Below are 19,463 nucleotides of genomic sequence, written 5' to 3' on the forward strand. Positions count from 1 at the left end.
CATCCTTGTTAAATCCAGGGCACCTGTAAAGATCCAGGTATAATGCCCTGGTATACTTGGGGAATTCTTTCCTTCCCAGGACTGAGAATTGTTTGTAAATGACTCCCAAATGCTCCATGGCTGTCCCTGATTCCTTCCACAGATGCACCATCCCCTCAGACCTGTCTCCATTTTCCTGTCCCCAAATGTGCCCCTGGCACTGCCAGGTGCAGTCCCTGTCCCTCAGCTCAAGGGGTGTTAAACAAGATTCCCAGATGAAGAAACTTCCCAGACCTCTGGTCTTCCTTGGAGTGCCCAGGCTGGAGGGTGCAGAGGGCTGGGAAACCAAACACACCCCAGGGCACTGCTCCAGCCTCCTCCTGGCTCACTTTGTGGTGCTCTTAGCATGAAATGAAGCAAGAACATCTCCAGTGTCTGAAATCTACCCTTATGCCCAAATCCTGCACAGGATAGATGGGATATTGGGCAGGAATTGTTCCCTGGGAGGGTAGGGAGCCCTGGCACAGGGTGCCCAGAGCAGCTGTGGCTGCCCCTGGATCCCTGGCAGTGTCCCAGGCCAGGCTGGACATTGGGGACAGTGGGGGTGTCCCTGCCATGGCAGAGGTGACACTGGATGAGCTTTAGGGTCCCTTCCAACCCAAACCAATCTGGGATTCTGAAACAGCTCAGTCCTGAATCCATGGAAGAAATTAAAGATTTTTCCATCACTTCCACTCTCACTCTTTGCTAAAATCACTATTTCCAACATTTTAATGTTGTTTTTTTTTACCTTGTGAAACAGACTTTATTTTTCTTCCTGTAAATTTTGTGCAATATACATCTATGTACCTATAGAACACACCTCAGTAAAAAGGTTGTCATCCATACATTATATTACTTTTTATTTAATGTTATGAAAAATTCCAACAACAGTTTTTGTCCTTAAATAAACGTTTCTCCCTCCCCTGCCCTCCCTTCCTAAGCTGACTGGTCTGAAAGAGGAAATTTTATTTAGTTATTTTCTTTTCTTTAAAAAAATAGAAATTACAATCTTACAAGACAGAACATTCAATGAGAACAGAAGCATTTTCCTAAATCTAAAAAGTAAAACATTTCCATAAAACCTGTTGGTATCTACAGGTAGGTGTGTGTGGAGGGGTGGTAAATGGAAATAAAAGGTTTTCCATTTCTTCCTTTCATTCATAGAGATAAAAAATAACATAAAACCGACTGAAACTTTATATATTTTTCTCTTTTGCACCAACATTCACAAGAATATATATTATATATATTTTTGATCCATCTTTATACACAGTGTGAGGGTTCTGTGGGTGGAAATGGACACTCAGCTAAACTGCCAGAGCAGACAAACAAACACTAAATTATCTTGGTCTGGAAAAGAGCCATCGCCGGCAGCCAAAGCTGCCCAGGGCTGTTGGAAAGGAACATCCCATGTTGGGATGGGAACATCTCCTAGCACAGAGCACCAGAGCCAGGGGGGCTCAGGGCTCTCACACCCTCCCCACTGGCCACAGGGGAGAGCAGGAATCTCCCTTTTTCGGGCATTTCTGCCCAGGTTTTGTTTTTGCCCTTTCCCTGTGAGCACAGAGCTCTGCACAGCCCAGGGTGGGGTGAGGAGCCTTGGCACAGCCCTGGTGAGCCCAGAGCAGGGGCTGCCATCCCCTGCCATCCCTTCCCATGCATGGCTCCCATCCCAGGCCAGGAATCACCGAATCGACACCGAATCACTTTATCCCCTCCCAAAACAAACAAAAAAAAAAATCATCAAATCAAGTCGGTTCCTTTAAAGAGAACTGAAAAGTGCAGGTTCCTGCAGTTTGGCAGGTCAGGTTACACGTGTTTAATACTTCCAGTCTTCCCTAGGTTCCCACGGGGGGCTCTTATTGCTCAGAGGATCCAGAATCTCTCCCCACGGGGCGGGCGCGGTGTGTGAGCCAGAGGAGCGCCGTCCCCGGGTTAAGGTGCTTGCCTGGGTTCTTTGCCGGATGAAATGAAGTCGGTGGTGTTGACCATTGGTGTGAGGAATACTGAGGGAGTAAAGAAGGGTGTGTGCTCTTTTTTTTTTTTTTTCCTGTTTTTCCCCAAAACGTCTCCAAACACCCACGGGCTGCTCCCTCCGAGCGCGGCAGAAGCGCAGTCGTGTTCTGGGGGTGCTTCTCCTGGGAAGTGAGCGGTGCTGGCAGAAATGATGCTTCCAAAAAAAATTTAAAAAAAAAAAAAAAAAAGGCACAACCCTCTGGATGTCAAAGGCAGTACTGACTTCTTGTTCTGTCCAAGCTTTGGAGAGGAGCTGGGCACATCCCCACGCCGTGGGCGCCGCGCTGGGCAGCGGCGCATTGGCACTGGACGTCGCGTGGGGCCGTGGGAGGGCTGGCAGCCTTTCCCCAGAGAGCTGGCTCCAGCAGAGAGGGAGCCAAGGCCCCTTTCCCCAGAGAGCTGGCTCCAGCAGAGTGGCAGCCAAGGCTGGCAGGCTCCAACCTGCTCCCAGAAGCAGTTTGGATGTGGTCAGCAAACCCAGGGAGCTCAGGACTGCACGCGGCTGCCGGGGAGGAACGCGGTCCCACATTTCCCTCTGCCTTCAAATGGAGCACAAATCCCATCAGCTTCCTGGGGAGTCTTCCCTCATCAAGGTTGGTCCATGGGCTTCCCTAGGAGGTGTTTTTATAAAAGCAGGAATATCCCTCACGTCGTTTAAAGGGTGCAGTTATGGATCCGAAGGTTTTGGCTCACGCTCGGGGATGATCCGAGCTGCTGGAGGATGGGGTTGGGTGCACGAAGAATCAGCACAGAGCAGGAAAGGGGCTTGGGATTTTAGCCCTTTGTCAGCAGAAACTGGGGCTGCCTCAGAGCAGATTTTCCCTTGTAGTTTTTTGGCATTTGCTGCAGCGGGAGCAGGAACAGGGATGGAAAAATCCATCTGCAGAGCCACAGAGTCTCTCACACATCCCCTGCTGCTGTGGCCTAGAACAGCATCACCCCACAAATCCTTCTCTTCATCCCTTTTTGAGTCTCCCAAAAGGAGCAGCGGGTCCCAAACACCACATTCCTTCCAACCACCCTTATTCCTTGAAGGGAAGGAATAAGGACCTTTCACTTCCCCTAACTCAAACAGGCAGTTTCTCCCCCTAAAAAGCTCCTAAATCCTGCTAACTCAAGAACAACCCCCTAAATAACAGTTCTAGGGAGCTCATTGAGGGGAAAGCCTGGATCCAACTCAACCTGCAGCAGCAGGCAGCCACGTGCTGCTCCTGTGTGTGGTGTGGGAAGGGAGAACATGGGAATGGGACCAGCTGTGGGTTGGGTGGAGGAAGGGTTACAAACCTTCTCCAGGTGCTGAACCATGGGGCAGTTTTAGTGGGATTGATAAGAGAACTCCACACAAGAGCAGCACCCAGAGAGCCACCACTGCTCAGCCACCATGGGGACAGGGACAGCCCTGGAGCCCCTCCAAGGGCCTCTGGGGTGGGATTTGGGCTCTGGCTGCAGTCCCATGGCCCTGGAAAAGCTTTTGGGATGCACAAACGTGGCACGAGGCAGGTGAACCTGCTGAACCAGCTCTGCAAAGTCAGGTGGTCACCCAGCTGGACGAGGAGCTGGCTGGGAATTGGGGAAAATGCTGTGATGGAGGGCATGGAGACCCTGCAAAACTGTCCCCCTGCTGCACTGGACATCTTTTCCCTCAAACCAGCCTTGTCCACAGGAAAATCCTGTGCTGAATCCCCCACCAGCCACAGCCAGACCCATGGGAGATGAAATAAAGCAAAGGCTCTGTCTTTTCCCTCTCCTCAGCTCCAGCCCCAACCCGACCCAGCCGAGTCAGCATTGCCCCTTCTTTATCCCATGCCTGGTGTTTGGGTTAAAAAAACCCGATAAAATAAAAATAATAATTAAAAAATAAAGAAATAAAAACGGGAGGTGGGGAGTGCAGCCGGGACAGCAGGAAGGGCACTCCCTCCTCCCATGTCACTGGGAGCAGCCTGTCCCTCACCACTGCCAGGAGCATCTCCTCTCCCAAGCAGAGATTTCACATTCATTTCACTGGTATGGCAAAGTCCATTTGCTTTTTCCTTCAAGGTGCTTTACATTCAAGAGCTATTGCAATCCACAGCGAGGAGACGGGGCCAGGGAGGCACCGCAGCCCCCCCGGGGGGTTCTCTTGAGTTTGATTATTTGATTTAAATTAATTGTCCCAAACCTCTGAAGTGCAGTTTGTCTCCAAGTTTTGGGGAGCTCGAAGGGGGCCCTTGGCTCCCGGCCTTAGCTCTCCCGGGGGTCGCTGTACTGAAGCTCCGAGTTGAAAACCTCCTTATAGAGGGGGGGGAAGTTCATGGCAGTCTCAGGGTGCACGAGACGGAAAAATTCCAGCTTGTCCAAGTGCAGGTTGCAAATGGTCTTCATCAAGGGCAGCTTGGAAACCATCTGCAGGGAGAGAAGGAGCTGATGACCACTGGGACTGAGTGTAGTGCCACTGTTGCCCCTCCCTTGGGGACAAACAGGGGGGTTTGGAGATCACTGGGTTCCCAATTGCTGTTTCTTGCTGTTCCCCCTTCCCTGGGCATAGGTTTGGGGATCACTGGCTTTGCCTGGCACTGGGGCACCACCTTAGGACAGCCTGGCAGCAACCTGGCCTCACCCCCAAACCCACATCTTTCCACAGGGAAGGGGCTCCTCCCCACCCCAGCTCTGTACAGGTCAAAGCATTCCCAAAATAGCTAATTTTGCCTAAAAAAACCCCACTTCCTGATGCACTGCCAGGTTCAGCAGCACAGTACTGGCTCTGCCTGCACCACAACAGTGATTCCCAACCCTTAGAAGGAGAAATTCTTCTTTCCTCTGACAGGTTTGAGGTCTTGCTCTCCAAAACACCCATATGTGGCTCACGAGCTCTGGCACAGCCACATCCCCCAGCTCAGACACCCCCTGCAGCCTTGGCTGGGTTTCCTGTGCCACTACCTTTGAGAGCTTGTCCTCAGCGGAGTGTTTCTTCTGGATCTCGTGCTGCAGGGCCACGTAGATCTTGTCCTGGAGCTTCTGCACCTTCTTGGACTCGGTCAGCCACGGGCGGTCTGTGGGAGAGGAGGGTCAGAGCCACCACGGGGTCAGAGCCACCACAGGGTCAGAGCCACCACAGGGTCTCTCTCAGGCACAGGGCAGTGGCCTCTGGCACTTTTAACCCTTCCTGCTCTCCAGGATGGTTTTCGGGACACTTGGCTCCTCTCTATGCTCCCCGCCCCACTATGGGTGACATTTCTAACCTGAGATTTGATAGATGCATTTTGTGCATCTTTATATACATTTTTCCCCCAAGTTCCTTTCCAAGGAATAACTGAAATCATCCACCAAGGAAGCAGTGCTGAGGTTTATGGGGTCAGCTCTCCCCAGGGCCCCCCCAGTACCTGGGGACAGCAGGACAGCAGCAGTGAAGAGGGCGAGCTCCTCATCTGACAGCTGCAGGCGGCACAGGGTCCTCCCCAGCTCGAAGATGGCACCGATGAGGTCGTCACAGCCTGAGCAGGGGACAGCAGGGACACCTCAGTGTCACTGTCACTGCCCAACCAACGGCAGAACCCAGCGGCACCCGGAGCTTGGAAAGGTTTTGGGAGATGAGATGGGTGGAGGGGGGTCCTGGACACTCACCTGGCTGCAAATTCCTTGTCTGGGTTTCAGAGGGAGAGGAGAGGGACAGGGAAAACAGAGGATGGGGGAGAAGGGGGTGAGAAGGGGGGAGAAAGGGGGGGGAGAAGGGGGGGGAGAAAGGGGGGGAGAAAGGGGGGGAGAAAGGGGGGGAGGAAGGGGGGGAGAAAGGGGGGGAGAAAGGGGGAGAAGGGGAGGAGAAAGGGGAGGAGAAAGGGGGGAGAAAGGGGGAGAAAGGGGAGAGCCCCGAGGGAGGGGCAGCTCTTACCGAGAGATTTGAACATCTGCATGCCACCGAACTTGCCCTCGAAGAGGACGGTGTTGTTCAGCGGGTTGAAGGCGCGGATCATGCGGATCAGGAGCACCTCGAGGCAACCTGATGTAGGCAGAGAGAGCGCAGACGAGGGCAGGGCAGGGCAGGGCAGGGTGGGGAAGGTCAGGGGCGTTTTCATCACCCCAGGACCAAATGGAAGAAAGAGGAAAGCCCCCAGTGCACGTTTGAAGTCCAGATTGTTCATTCCCAAGAGCAGAATGGGTATTTCAACAAATCCAGTTTGGGTTTTTTGGGATTGGTTGAGGTTTTTTTTTAGCAGTCCAATTGTGACCACAATATTTCACCAAAGGGAAATATTATCCAGTCATTCGCAGCCAGGCACAAAGAGACCGAGGTCATGGTGGAGCACCAAGAGAGAGGAAAGGATGAAAACAAAATAAATAAAAAGAAAATGGAAGGAAGAAATGAAAGAATGAGTTAAACTCCAGTGCATCAGGCAGGCCAGCTCTGGCTTTAGGGTACAGTGGCACTGGCATGTGTCCCCAGTGCTGGGTGCTAATCTCAGCTCCCCAGCTCTGACATAATAGAAACCATGAGGTTTTTCCAGTGTTTTGGGGATTTTGCACATTCAGCTCCCTGGCCTGGGCACGGCATCACCAGCTTGGGCAGATGGAAGGGTGGGAGACGTGGGTGTGCGCTGCCATCATCCTCCTCTTCCCAGTCTCTTGCTGGGAGAAGAGGCCAATCCTTTTCTCTCAATCCTCCCTGCTCCTGTTTGAGTTTGGCACCCCTTCTCCCAGAGGAAAACCTTCTGTTCTCATTTCCATCCCAGTTTCTGGGTGACATTTGGAAGAGGGCGGCCATGGAGAAAAGCCTCTGCCCAAGGCAGCCACTCTCCACGTGCCCCCCTTCACCATCGCCTTTAAATGTGACTTTCAGCTCCTTGCAGCCCAGCACCTGCTCCCCCAGCACTGGGAGAACTGGGGCAGTGAGGGAGGGGATCCCCAAAAGGAAAGCAGCAGCCAAGAGAAAAGATGGGATTTGCTTCTGGCCCCACAGCTGCCACTTGGGAGAGGTGTTGGGGATGGGAGGGTGACAGCGGGGACACAGGGGGGTGGCAGGGGCACAAGGGGAGTGGCAGGGGCACAAGGGGGGTGGTGGGGCTCCCCCCTCTTACCGGCTTTCAGGAGGATGATCTGGTCATTCTGGCAGAGCTCCATGAAGCCGTCGATGCGCTTGGCGAACTCCACCACGTACTGGATGGCGTTGGAGATCTGCAGTGAGCACTGCTGCCACATGGCCTCGCAGCTCTGTGGGGGACAGGGACACTCTCAGGGGTGCTGGCACCCCAGCTCTGTGACCCCCAGGGCAGGAATGAGACCCCAGTGCTGTGCCATCCACGGGGGATGGTGGCATTAGGACACCTGGGATGTGAGTTGCCACTGCAAACTCTTCCTCAGGGCAGCTCCCAAAGCGCTGCCAGACCCTCCTCACCTTCATCCCCACCTCAGCACAGCCCCAGGGGACACTGGCTGTGGCTGTGACAGTGGCACTCACCTTGCTCTGCAGGGCACGGACCTCCTCAGGGGAGTAGAGGCTCCACGCCAGGCGCTTCAGCTCCTCCGTTGTGTACTGGCACGTCTCCAGGTGCGACTTCACCACGTTCTGGGCCACCCGGTCTGCAGGGTGGGAACAGTGGGTGGTGACACCTGGGGACCCCAACCCCGTCCTCTGCTCTGGGGCTGCTGGGGCTGAGAGCTGGAGGGGTGATGGGGCCCTCACAAGGTGTCACGGGGGTGTGAGGACAGATGGGGCAGCAGGGGCTGAGCCTAAAGCAAGCAAGGGATGTGCCACCTGACTTTGGGTGTGCTGAGCTCCATCAGGGAGCCTTGGGGCTGCTCCAAGAGCTGAAGCTGGGCTCACTATCTAGAACCCCAGAATCCCAGAACCATTTGAATTTGAAGCTTAAATCCCATCCACTTATTCATCTTAAATCTCATTCCAACCCTCTGTCATGGGCAGGGACACCTTCCCCTAAACCAGCTGTGTGTCCCCAGAGCTGGGTATGTCCTGCAAGCTGCTGGGGTGGCCCCAAGCACCATCCTCGGGGCCACACACACTGCACAGGTGCCCGGCACGGCTGGGGGGCTCACCAATCTCCAGGACAGAGATGTCAGGGGGCAGCTGGGCACCCTCCAGCGCCCCGTGTGCCAGCAGCGCCGGCTCCAGCATCAGCTCGTAGATGGACTCCTGCTTGATGAGCGTGGCATCGGCCACGTCCAGGCTGGACTGGTCGGGCGAGGGCTGTGCCGAGGTCAGCAGGTCCAGGTTGTAGTAGGTGCTGCTGCCATCGGGGGTCAGGGGGAAGTCGAAGAGGAGCCCGTCCGACAGCGTGGAGATGTCGTCCAGGTCCGAGAGGCCGCTGCTGACGCTCGTGGTGTAGACGCGGCTCAGGGGCTCGGGCTCATCCTTGGTGCCCCCGCTCTGCTCCTGGCTCTGCTGGTGCTTCTGCACCTCGGCATAGAGGCTGTCCCGCTGCTTCTTGGACATGCGGCCGAACTTCACCGCTGCCCCGGGGGGAGATGGCGCCGTGTCAGGGCGGCTTCACCCCCCAGGGCAAAGCCACGACCGCCCACTGCCCTGAGAAACACCCTGGCTTCCGGGGAGTGCCTGCTTTGGGGGTCGCAGAGCCCCAAGCGGGGCTGGGACCCCACTGAAAGCACCCCCCCCCCGCCCCAGGCCAGCCCTGGGTCAAACCAAAGAGAACCAGTTTAGATTTTCCCAGGGACAACACAAAACCATTTCTTGCTTCCCAAACCCTCCTCGCACCGGGCTGACCCTGCAGGGGAAGCAGCTTCTTGGAGTGCCTGACTCCTCCTCGGAGGAGCAGGCGGCCCCTGGGGACCCCGGGCACCTCCAGGGCACGACTCACCGTCGCGGGACATGCCCAGCGCCAGGCATTTCTGCAGGCGGCAGTGCTGGCAGCGGTTGCGGTTGGTGCGGTCGATCAGGCAGTTCCTCTGCCGCGAGCAGGAGTAGCTGGCGTTGTTCTGCTGGCTCCTCCGAAAGAAACCCTGCCCGGGATGGGGCGGGCGGAGTTAGGAGAGAGCCCGGCTGGAAGCCAGCCCCCTCGGCCGCCCCCTGCCCGCTCCCGGCATGTCCGGGCTCACCTTGCAGCCTTCGCAGGTGATGACACCATAGTGGATCCCTGAGGATTTGTCTCCGCAGATCTTGCACGGGATCACCTCGATTTGGGCTGTGAGAGACGGGGAAAGGGGAAACCACGGTGGTTAATAATGGTCACTGCTGAACGAGGAAGTGGGAGATTGGCCCCCCGCCCATGACAGCCGCGGGCTGGCTCAGCCCCTGGGGAAACTGAGGCACGAGAGCTGGACCCACCGGCAGCTCAGCTCTTCTCACAGATTCCACAAGGATTCTTGCACCTCAGAGAGGTTCCTATAAGGTTCACACAGGGCGTGGGGTACCTCCATCCCCCAGCAGCAAGAGACAAGGTAGGAAAGCCCTTGAATCTGGGAGAGCACGGAATGTTTCTGCCCCAGCCTGCCCAGAACCCTATTTTGGAATCACTCCCCTTATTTTTCAACTGATGTGTGCAACAGGACAGGGGCAGCCTTGGCACAGGGACCATCCCCACCCCTGCAGCTGCAGATGCTCTGCTGCTGGAGGTCTGGCCCAAGCAGAGGGTCTGGGCCCCCCCATCAGCTCCTCTGAAACCCAGGACCAATATAGCCATCCCCAGCTCAAGGTCCCAGCCCCCTTCCCCCCACAAATCCGCTTCCCTCCCCGCTTCTGCTTCGCTGGCACTGAGCTGCTAATAGGCTTCGTCCTCCTCATTTTCCAGCTGCCCCAGATCTGGGCTGGCTCTGTCCTCCCGACCCGCGGGGGGGGGGGGGATGCACGGCACCCCCCGGACTCGTACGTGCCTCCCAGCATCTCTGCACCCTCTAATCCCCTCTCCAGCCCCCGCACCCCCCGGCCAGGCTCAGCCTGGCGTCGCTCTCGAGGGTGCTGGGCAGCCACCGCCGCGCCAAAATAACCCCCACGGCCAGATTATGGTTATGTCCAATCTCCTGGGCCTGTGCAAATCCCCACTTGGGTAATTCCCTTCTGCCTCTCTTCTCCCCTGGGAGCCATCGGCTCAGCTCAAGGGATGTGTTTTGTAGGGCCACCTCTGCAAGTGACAGTTCCAGTGCTCGGCCAGTGACACCTGTACCCCAGCAGCTGGCAGGGTCCTGGGGTCCCTTGTTGCTTGGGGAAGTGAAGTAGTGAAGCCTCACTGGGCAGAGGGGCAGCCAAGGTGCCATTGGTCATCCAGGGATGCTCAATCCCCCAGGGATGGCATCAATCCCTCAGGGATGTTATCAATCCCTTAGGGATGCTCAGTCCCTCAGGGGTGGCATCAGTCCCTCAAGGACGGCATCAGTACCCCCAGGGATGCAATCAGTATCCTCAGAGATGCCATTGGTACCCCCAGGGATGCCATCACTGTATCCCCTGAGGCAGGTTTGCTTTTGCCACTGGGGAAGGACTCACTCCAAATCCTGCATCCTTTGACTCACTGGTTAACCCAATGCCCCACATGCACCAGGTGATTCTGGGGTTTACCCTTCCTTCCCCTGGGCTTCTCCCAGGGTTGTGTTTTGTTCTCCGACTCGAGAGGAGTCACATCCCACCCCTGCTCCTCCCCACATCTTCTGCCAACACCTCTTCCGAGGTTCTGGGCCTGGGAAAGCAGAGCTGATTTCCAGCGGTGGGCAGGGCAGGGATGTCCAGGGCATCCTCAAATCCCCCGCAGCTGCACCAACACCGCAGCCCCAGAGCCACCCCTTTGACAGGCATGGATGGAGGCACCAGCAGGACCATTCCCAAATCACCACCCAGCTCCGATGGCCAAGACACCCCCAATTCCCTGGATCCCGCTGCCAGAGCTCAGGGACCGCTCCCTTCTCCAGCGCCCTGCCCCGAGCCCTGTCCCGGGACGGGACCGAGGTGGTGGCACGGCGGGGGGCACAGGGAGGGGGTGCCACCCCCGGCAGGAAGCGGCGTCGGCTCGTTATGCAACGTTAATTGCAGCCGCCGGCAGCGCGGGTGATGCAGCGCGGCCGCCGCGCCCTCACGCCCGCGGCCGATACCCGGTACCCGGAATTACCGGCACCGGCAAAGCCCGGGCTCGGCACGGCCCGGGACCGCCGGCACCCCCCCAGCAGAGCCCAGCCCACAGTGCCCCCAAACCCCAGCGATCCCCAGGGCTTCGTGTAATGCCGCTGGGATCCCAAATCCCGCCCCCGCGCACAGAGGAGCCCGCTGGAGCTGTGGGTGATGGGGATGGTGCTGTCCTGGTAAAGGAGAAACCTCGACCACCCGCCGTGTTCCCGCAGCTTTTTGGGGCTCTAATTACCATCCTGCTAATTACCGGCCGTGCCAGCCACTGGCACCTGACCCGCTCGTAAGACGCTCGCCCCAAATAACTGACGTGGAGATACGGCCATAACCTGGCGATGGCAATTACAGCCCAGCACGGTTAATTGCTGCTCTGATTGTAAACCCGGCTGAATCACCGAGTCGGCTCCTTCAGTGTCCCCTCGTGCCGCAGCCTTGGACCCCCGAGGCGACTGGACCATGTCCCCATCGCCCCTGCGACCCCCAAACACACTCCTGGGGCAAATCCAGAAGGATGGGAAGGAATGTGGGTGCGGGTGGAGTGGCCACAGCAGCTCATCCCCCAAATCTCACTGTGATCAGAGAAAACATCACAGTAGACCCCAAATCTGGATATTCCTCCACTTCAACCACGCCCCTCCCCCCCGCTCCGTGCCTCAGTTTCCCCACCAGAGAATTTGGCATCTCCTCCCACCACAGCCGTGCTATCATCAGCCACACTGCGAATGAGGGGTGCATTTAGGAGGGGGTGCACCTTGGTGGGGGAGGAAACAGTGAAACTCCACCCTGGTGCTGATGGGACTAAAATAGGGATCAGGATAAAAGAAACAACAAAAGGGTTAAAAAAAATAATTAATAATGATCTCCAGCCGGCAATTAAAATGTCCCGGCGGTGGTATTTGCTCTCCTCCCACTGTAAACACTTCTTACCCAACTCCCGGCCCGCTGCCACCGTTCGGCCCTTATGTAAGCGGCCCTGTGGGCCGGTCCGGCCGCGGGTCCGGCCGTGCGGGGCGATGGCCCCCGGAGCGGCGGCTGCGCTGGCCCCGCGCTCGGAGCCATCCTGTCCCACTGACACACTTTCTGCCCGTGGCCACGCGCGCTTGTGTAACCACGGCCTGTGTAACGTTAACCCTTCCGGGCCCGCAAACGCTCCGGCACCGCGCTGCTGCTCAGGGAGGCACCCCGACCTCCCGCCACCGGGAGCGGGGATTTGGGGGCGTTTTGGGGTGATGCCTCCAGCGGGGGACACGCATTTGGCACCCTGAGCTGCAGGTGAGGGACATAGGTCTGTCTCTGCACAGTGCCCAGGTCGCTGGTCACTCCCCAGACCCAGCCGTGTGTCCCCCCCAGCCCAGACCACGCTGGAGGCTCCGGTGGTTTCGGCAGAGGCAGATCCGCCCTCCCCGGAGCAGGAATCGGCCTCGGTGCCACGCCACGCCGGCACACCCTCCTCTCCATCGCCTCCGCCCCAAGGGCGGGCATCTCTTGCACCCCAAAACAAAACAAGGCAGGCCCTGCAGGGTGCAGCCGCGGGGGGCCGGACCCCCCCTCTGTGGTGGGGGGAGGATGGTGGCCCCATCCTCCTTCTCCTCCCCCCATCCCTTCCCTCGGCCGTATGATCTCACTGCTTTTGGGGAATCACCCCAAAACCCTCAGCACCCCACTGAGCCTTGGGACGTGCTGTGACCCCACTGCTGCTGGAGGCTTTTTGGAGCTGCTCCCCTCCCATCAGCATAACTGGCTGTGGGGTGAGGATTTGTGTGTTTTGGGGTGCACTGGCAGATCCCTGAACAGTTTCCCGGGACAAGCCTGCACAGCTGTCACCGCACAGGGACAGAGTATGGCCACCCCTTCCCCTGGGGGTCCATGTGAGGCGATGCTGTCCTTGCCGGAGGTAGTGGGGTGAACATCTCAGCTCTGAATATTTCAGAGGTGGCTCCTCTGGGGCCATCCCTGCCCCAAATACCTCCTGGTGCTTCCCCAGTGCCCTGGCTCATTACCCAGTGAACCTGCTGGGAAAGCAGGTCCGTGCCCCATCCCTCTACCAGGCTTGATCGATGCCACAGGACAGGCACCCCTGGTAATTGCAGCAGCCCTGCAGCCCCCCCGGGCCCCCCCGCCCCAGCCAGGGCACTCCATCACATCTCCCCTTCCAGGGGGACTCAGCATCCCCCTGGTCCACCCAGAGCAGGGAGTGGAGGATGAGTCCAGGCTGCACAGGGACATGCAAGGACCCACAGGGACATGCAGGGACCCACAGGGACATGCAGGGACCCCCATTCCTGCCCTAAACCCTGGCTCTACTCTTGCATCCCCTGCAGCAACCTCCAGACCCGGGAGTGGCTGTGCTTTCCCGCAGGCACCATCCACAGTTGTGTTTTGCTGCTGGGGTAGGAATAATAAGGAAATAAAGGGAGTTATCACCCCTTTACATCTGCTGTTGGCTTTAAACAGCCTCCAGTGCTGCAGCGCCTCAGGGTCTCCCAGCACCCAGGCAAAAAATCCCATCCTCATCCATGCACCCCGGGAACCCCAAAAAAGCCAGCCCCATGCCGGGTGTTCACAGCCCCGGCTCCAGCACCGGCGCCAAGTGGGCAGTAGGGAAAATTTAGATGACACAACCATGGCCCCGTGGCCGGGCTGAGATGCTGGAGGGGGAACTGCTTTCCTAATTGATTAGCAAATATTTCCTGGAAACTTTGGGCCAAAACAGCGCTGAGCTGCTCTTACCCTGCCCTGGGGCAACCCCTGGCCACCTTCCCTTGCAGGCACGCGAACGGAGGTTTTGCATTCTCCCCAGTCCCCAGCAAAGTGCTGTTTTTCCCTGTCCCGTGGTGCAGTGTGTGCCCCCAACAGGGGGATCGCAGCGCCGGACGGGCGATGTGGCTCCCCCGGGACCGCCCGGCTCCCACCCGGGCTGCTCCGGTTCAGCAGCTCCGGTTCCGCAGCTCCCGTGCCACGCAGCTCCGTGCCAAGGCCAGCCCCGCCGGCAGGACGCAGCCCTTTGCACTTTGCCTGCTGCAGAAGGGTGGCAAAGGTGAGGCAGCGGGGAGGGGGACCTGCCAGCCCGGGGTGGGGACAAATCGGGCTGCGGTGGGAGAACCCCTCCGGCACTGCTGCTAAACCGGGGGGAATTATCTCCCTGGGGCTAAAAAAAGGCAGGAGAGCAGCTCTGCTCACCACATCCGATAAACCGGGCTGATTTAGACATTAGCCGCTCCTTAAATAGCCGCTGCGAGTTCAAAGTTAAACGTGACAGGGAGCAGGGACAGGGACGTCGGGCTGGGGACAGCGACCACCAGCCCCCCACCACTGCTCTATCCTCTCCAGGTGCTGACTGTTCCTGGGGTAATCAGGGTGGGGGATCCCAAATCCCATCAGGACCCCTCAAGATCCCATAAAACCAGCAGACAGCTTTCTCCTCCAGGGTTGTTTTTTGGGAAGAGCCAGGCACGGGTATCCCCGCGCTGGGGACCGGGACGGGCGCAGCCGTCGTGCGGGAGGCCGGTGGGTGCCGTCCGCCCTCGGCCGCGCCAGCGTGTGCACGCCGCCGAAACGGGCAGGGAAGCTCCTCCTCCGCCCTCTCTGATTTTTCCAATGACAGATCTAGGTCACTAGGACAAGTCGCAAAGGCTGCCGAGCCACCGCACGCTCCTCGCCACGCTGCTTGCAAAACAAGTGAGCAGGAGGGCTGGAAACCGTATAGGATTATACAAGGCAAAGCCTCTTCCCCGGCCCCGGCGCAGCCGCGGCGCAGGGAAGGACAGGAGAGAGGAGCTGCTGTGGCCCCCGGGGAAATGGGGCAGAGCGGTGGTGGTTTTGGGAAGGAAAATGGAGATTGAATCAATTTGGCGTCGCCATGCGGCATTTGGGCTTCGAGAGAGATGAGGACGCAGGACTGCGGGAAACAAACGCCCGACTGGGGGGAATAGTGGGATATCAGGAGGGTTTGGCCCTAAATTAGGGTCAACTCCAGCAATTCAGGGGGAAAAGGAAAAATATTTTTAAAAAATGAAAAGTTCGCCCAGTTGCTAATTAAGCCGGTGCTGGCTATGTAAGTGCTACGTAAGAGCCAGGCGTGTTCGTAATTAGACAGGCATTAATGCTTCCCTCCGTCCCAATAAAGGTGAAAACGTAGGATGTCGAGGGGCACGAAGGGGATGTGAGGGTCTTGCCTCGCCCTCCTCACCCACCCCGGCCCCACCGTTACACAAGAGTGCGGCGGGGGCAGAGCCGCAGCACCCGCGGCGCAGGGAGGAAGCAGGATTTGAGGAGCTCGAGATGAACGTCCTGGTACCCACACTCCAAAATGCACCTAAGACGTGCACCCCCCAAAACACACCTATGGAGGGGCTCGAAGGAATCCTGGCAGGGCGAGGGGCTCGGGAAAGGCAGGGGATGATGGAAAAATAATTTAAAGGAGGATGAAAATCCCAGCCCAGGGTGCAGCGGTGCTGGGAACAGAGCTGAGTCCGGCCACCGCTGCGTCACCATCAGCAGGCCCCGCTGGATTGTCCCGCTGCAGCCTTCCTCCCTCCATCCTCCTCCTCCCCACCGCCTGCTTGGCAAAGCAGAGGGGTGAAAAGTAGGAATTGCCTTTGGTAACGGGTAAAAAACCCGGGCAGGTGCTGGCACAACTCACCCCTGCCCTGGACAGGGGGCACCCAAAATTGCGCCTAATCCTTTGCCCGTCCCTGCAGGAGCCTCCCAAACTGCCCCCCACGCCGTGGGGAGGGGGAAAAGGAGGAAAAAACTACAATAAATCCAGCCCTGGTGGGAGCAACATATTGAAGAGGAGATTAAGGGGTTTAGTGCGGGGAAAAGCTTAAGAGTGCGTCTAAGCCGGCGTCGGAAAGCAAAGCAAAATAAACAAGAATTTTATTCCTAACGAAGGGGGAGCTGGAGAAGGCGGAGCGGCCCCGGCGGGGCTGGTGCGGGCTCCCCCCTTGTTCCCCTCCGCGGGGCTGGTGCGGGCCCCCCTCGTCCCGTTCCAGCGAGGCTGATGCGGGTCTCCCCGTGTCCCCAGCGGGGCTGGTGCGGGGTCCTTCCCATCCCTTCCGCGGGGCTCACACAGAACCCCTCGTCCCCCTCCAACAAAACTGATGCGGGTTCCCCTTGTCACTATCCGGGCTCACACCGAGTCCCCCCGTCCCTTCACCGGCGGGGCAGATGCGGGTCCCCCGATCCCCGTCCTGGCTGACGTCGGGTCCTCCCCGTCCCCCTCCGCCAGGCTGATGCGGATCTCCCCCGATCCCCACCGGGACCAACTTCTGCCGCTGCCCCCCGCAGCCCCCGGCCCCCCGGACCCACCTCGCATCGTGTCCGCCGCGGTCAGGGCGCCGGGGGGCGCATGGGGCGGCGCGGGGGTCCGGAGCGGCGCGGGGCGCGGCGGGGAGCGGCGGCACCGGGAGGCACCGGGCGGCACCGGGAAGCACCGGGCGGCACCGGGCGGCTCTGGCACCTGCCCCTCCGCCGCGCCGTGACCCACTTCTGCCCGAGCATGCGGCCGTTCACATGACGAGCCCGCCCCGCCCCCCCCAATCGGTTTCACTTCCAGCCCCACCTCCTGCCCTTCGTCCTCCTCCTCCTCCTGCTCCATCCCCATCCCCGCCGCTCCGCCGCCCGGTGCTCGGCGCTGCGCGGGCGCTGCCAGCGCCTCCCCGGGGCCGGGGTCTGCGCGCCCCCTGCCCGGCCGTGGCCGCGGGGCGCTCGGAGCTGCCCCCGGGGCTGCCCGCCCCCGAGAGGGCCGTGCCGCTGCCCGTCCTGCCCCGGCTCGCCCAGGCACGGGGCCGGCTGCGTGTCCCGCTGAATCACTGCTCCCTTGCTTCACTTCGCTCCCGTGCAGCCCCGCTATCCCCGACAGGGACCCCGCTCGGCGCAGGGACCCCAAAAAACCCCGTCAGGACAGGACAGGGCGGGGAGGCTCTGCCGAAGGGGCAGCACCCGGCACTGGGGGTGTGGGGAGCACGGGGACCCCCGTGCCCGGTGTGTCCGTGCCAGGGTGCAGATGCTGAGGGGGCACATCCCACCTGGGAGACCTGCGGATCAGGAATGGTGCCGGGAATGGAAATAGCAGGAAGCTTTGAAGGTGGCAGGGAGGCATTGCCAGCCTGTCCTTCATGCTGGGATACACACAGGTGGTTTTGGGGCCCAGGGTTGTACCCTGGATAAAGGGACACTTGAACACTCTGCCTAAGACATGCAGAGAGGTTGTGGCTTTGGACAACACAACGTGACCTTGCCATGCAGAGCCCGAGGTGGCATGGGGCAAAGTCCCCTGGCTGGGGTTTGAGGTGCACCAGGTCACCAGAGTTCTCCCTGGTGCCACATCACAGGGGTGGAGGCAGTTGGTCCTGGTAACACTGGGCCAGGGCTCAGGTCAGTGCTCAGCAGTGCCCAGAGGTGCCCGAGGACAGTGGCACTGGCCTGGAGACATGGTGTAGAGAAGGCATCTGCCATAGGCATGAGCACCACTCCCACTGTAGACATGGAGCTGCCATCCACCATGGGTGTGGACCTGGCATCACCACAGGCATGGATGTGGCACCTGCCATGAGCATGAGTGTGGCACCTGCCATGAGCATGGCATCCACTCTTGGCCACAAGCATGGCACAGCCACATCAGCCATGGATGTGGAGACAACATCCACCAGAGGCACAGATGCAGCCACCATCACCATCACTGCACATGGCATCACTGCCTCCTCCCTGGATGGCCTCCTGCCCTCGCAGCTGGGCCCTGAGGGGACACCTCGACCCCCAAACACTCAAATCAAACCAATTTAATCGCAGCTGAAGGGGGCAATTTCAACCCACATCCATCCCAAACGCTGAGCTGGGGGTGCAGAGAAGCTGCTGGGCCGCTGGCAGGTTCCCCTGCTGTTCCTGGAACTGTCCCCCTGCTCTGGCACTGGCGGGTGGCAGTGGGACAGGGACCTGGGGCTGAGCCGTGGTGACACTTTGTGCTGTGCTCCGGCGCGGGAGCGGCTGCGGCGGGGAGGGGGCCCGGGCTGGGGGGCGGGAGGTGCGGGGGGCGGAGGGGCCGAGCCCAGCGCGCTCCAGTGCTGCTGTCTGACATGATTTGGCTGATGGCGATTGGGAACGGGTTCGCTGCTCTCGCCGGTCGGATTCTCTCCTTCCTCGCGGCTTTCCTGCCTCCTCCGCATGGATGGGCACGCAGACGGGTCGCGGGGCGACGTCTCCCCTCGCTGTTCGCAGGCTGCGCTCCCAGCACGGCTCGTGCGAGCGCAGCCCCGGATGAGGCAGAGATCCCACCCGGTGCGCATCCCGAGCGGCCCCGGTGCCGCTGCCGTCCCCCGGGGTCACGGGAGCTGCCCGAAGCAGGTCACCCTCATTAGCCCCATTTCAGATGGGGAAACTGAGACCGGGAGCAGCGCAGTGACTCTTCGTGGCACGCAGGGTCCGGCCCCGGCGAAATCGCCCCTCCCAAAAGGCGGTCGCCGATTGCTGCTGTTGGGACAGTCGTGACTGAATCGCGCCAGAGCGAGAGCGAAAATACTCCCCGAGTGCTCAGCGCAACCCAGAAGTATGAGGTTACATAAGCGGCACCACACCTGCCGTGAGCAACGCGGGACCCACGCACCCATCCACGCACCCGCTCCCGACGCCGTCCCCTTAACCCTTCGTGTGCGGCACCGGCGGGTTCGGGAACGGCCCGGGGAAAGGCCTGGGGGAGAAGGAGATGCTGCAGGCTTCCCTGGGCATGTGCTGGGTGCTGCAGGTCTGGGACTCAACCCCACGGTTTTGGGGCTGCAAGGGTGGAGGTGGAGAGGCTCTATCAGAGCCTCTTTACCCCTTTACCTCGTGAGTGGGGTCTCACCACTTGGTTGGTTTTAAATAGGGGTCCTGGTCCTAGGAAAGCCAGAGCGAGGTGGAGCCAGTTCACTGATGGCTGAGCCTCTGGAATACTTGTTCCTAAGGGAGGAGTGGCCTTGACCAGGCTGTTTCTGCTGTGGCAGTGATGGAGGTCACAAAACATCCCCTAAAAATCCTCTCCCCCTCCCCAGGCTGTGACAGGAGCTGGTGCAGCTCTGTTCACAGCTGGCTGGTGCACAGACCCTCACCCCAGTGTCCACTAGTGCTGCTCCTGGCGATGGGGAGCAGTGGGGCAGGAGGGCCAGAGCTGCCCTTGGTTCCTGGGTGGTGCCAGGCCTGGACTGGGTGCCAGGAGCTGCACCTGCTGGGGCAATGCTGGGGGACAGGTCCAGCAGGGCTGGATCCAGCCCAGCACGGGTGGCACCAGTGGCAGAGGAAGGAAAAGGCCACCAGGAAGAGATAAAATAACCAAAAACTGACACTTGCTGCCATCCACTTCTCCTCCTGGCCCAGCCTTGCTGCCAAATCTTTGTGA

At 59.3% G+C, this 19,463-nt stretch overlaps 1 protein-coding gene across 2 annotated transcripts; it reads right to left on the reverse strand.

Moving 5' to 3' along the window:
• Positions 1-2,464: 2,464 nt before the first annotated feature.
• Positions 2,465-16,606, reverse strand: LOC306813068 (nuclear receptor ROR-beta-like). 2 transcript variants are annotated; one of them, XM_079328107.1, is made up of 10 exons: positions 16,403-16,606; positions 9,079-9,164; positions 8,841-8,982; positions 8,062-8,475; positions 7,466-7,587; positions 7,086-7,218; positions 5,903-6,010; positions 5,397-5,507; positions 4,954-5,066; positions 2,465-4,419 (listed from the first exon to the last, which is right to left on the reverse strand). In XM_079328107.1, exons 1-10 carry the CDS (start codon positions 16,407-16,409, stop codon positions 4,258-4,260), a joined length of 1,398 nt encoding a protein of 465 aa, XP_079184233.1. In that variant the 5' UTR covers positions 16,410-16,606; the 3' UTR covers positions 2,465-4,257. The 2 variants fall into 2 exon arrangements, with proteins under 2 accessions (XP_079184233.1, XP_079184232.1); XM_079328106.1 differs by lacking the exon at positions 16,403-16,606 and adding an exon at positions 13,823-14,041 and having other exon boundaries at positions 4,119-4,419.
• Positions 16,607-19,463: the final 2,857 nt, after the last annotated feature.

This window comes from Erithacus rubecula (assembly GCF_903797595.1).
Source record: "Erithacus rubecula genome assembly, chromosome: 28".
Taxonomy (NCBI): Eukaryota; Metazoa; Chordata; class Aves; order Passeriformes; family Muscicapidae; genus Erithacus; species Erithacus rubecula.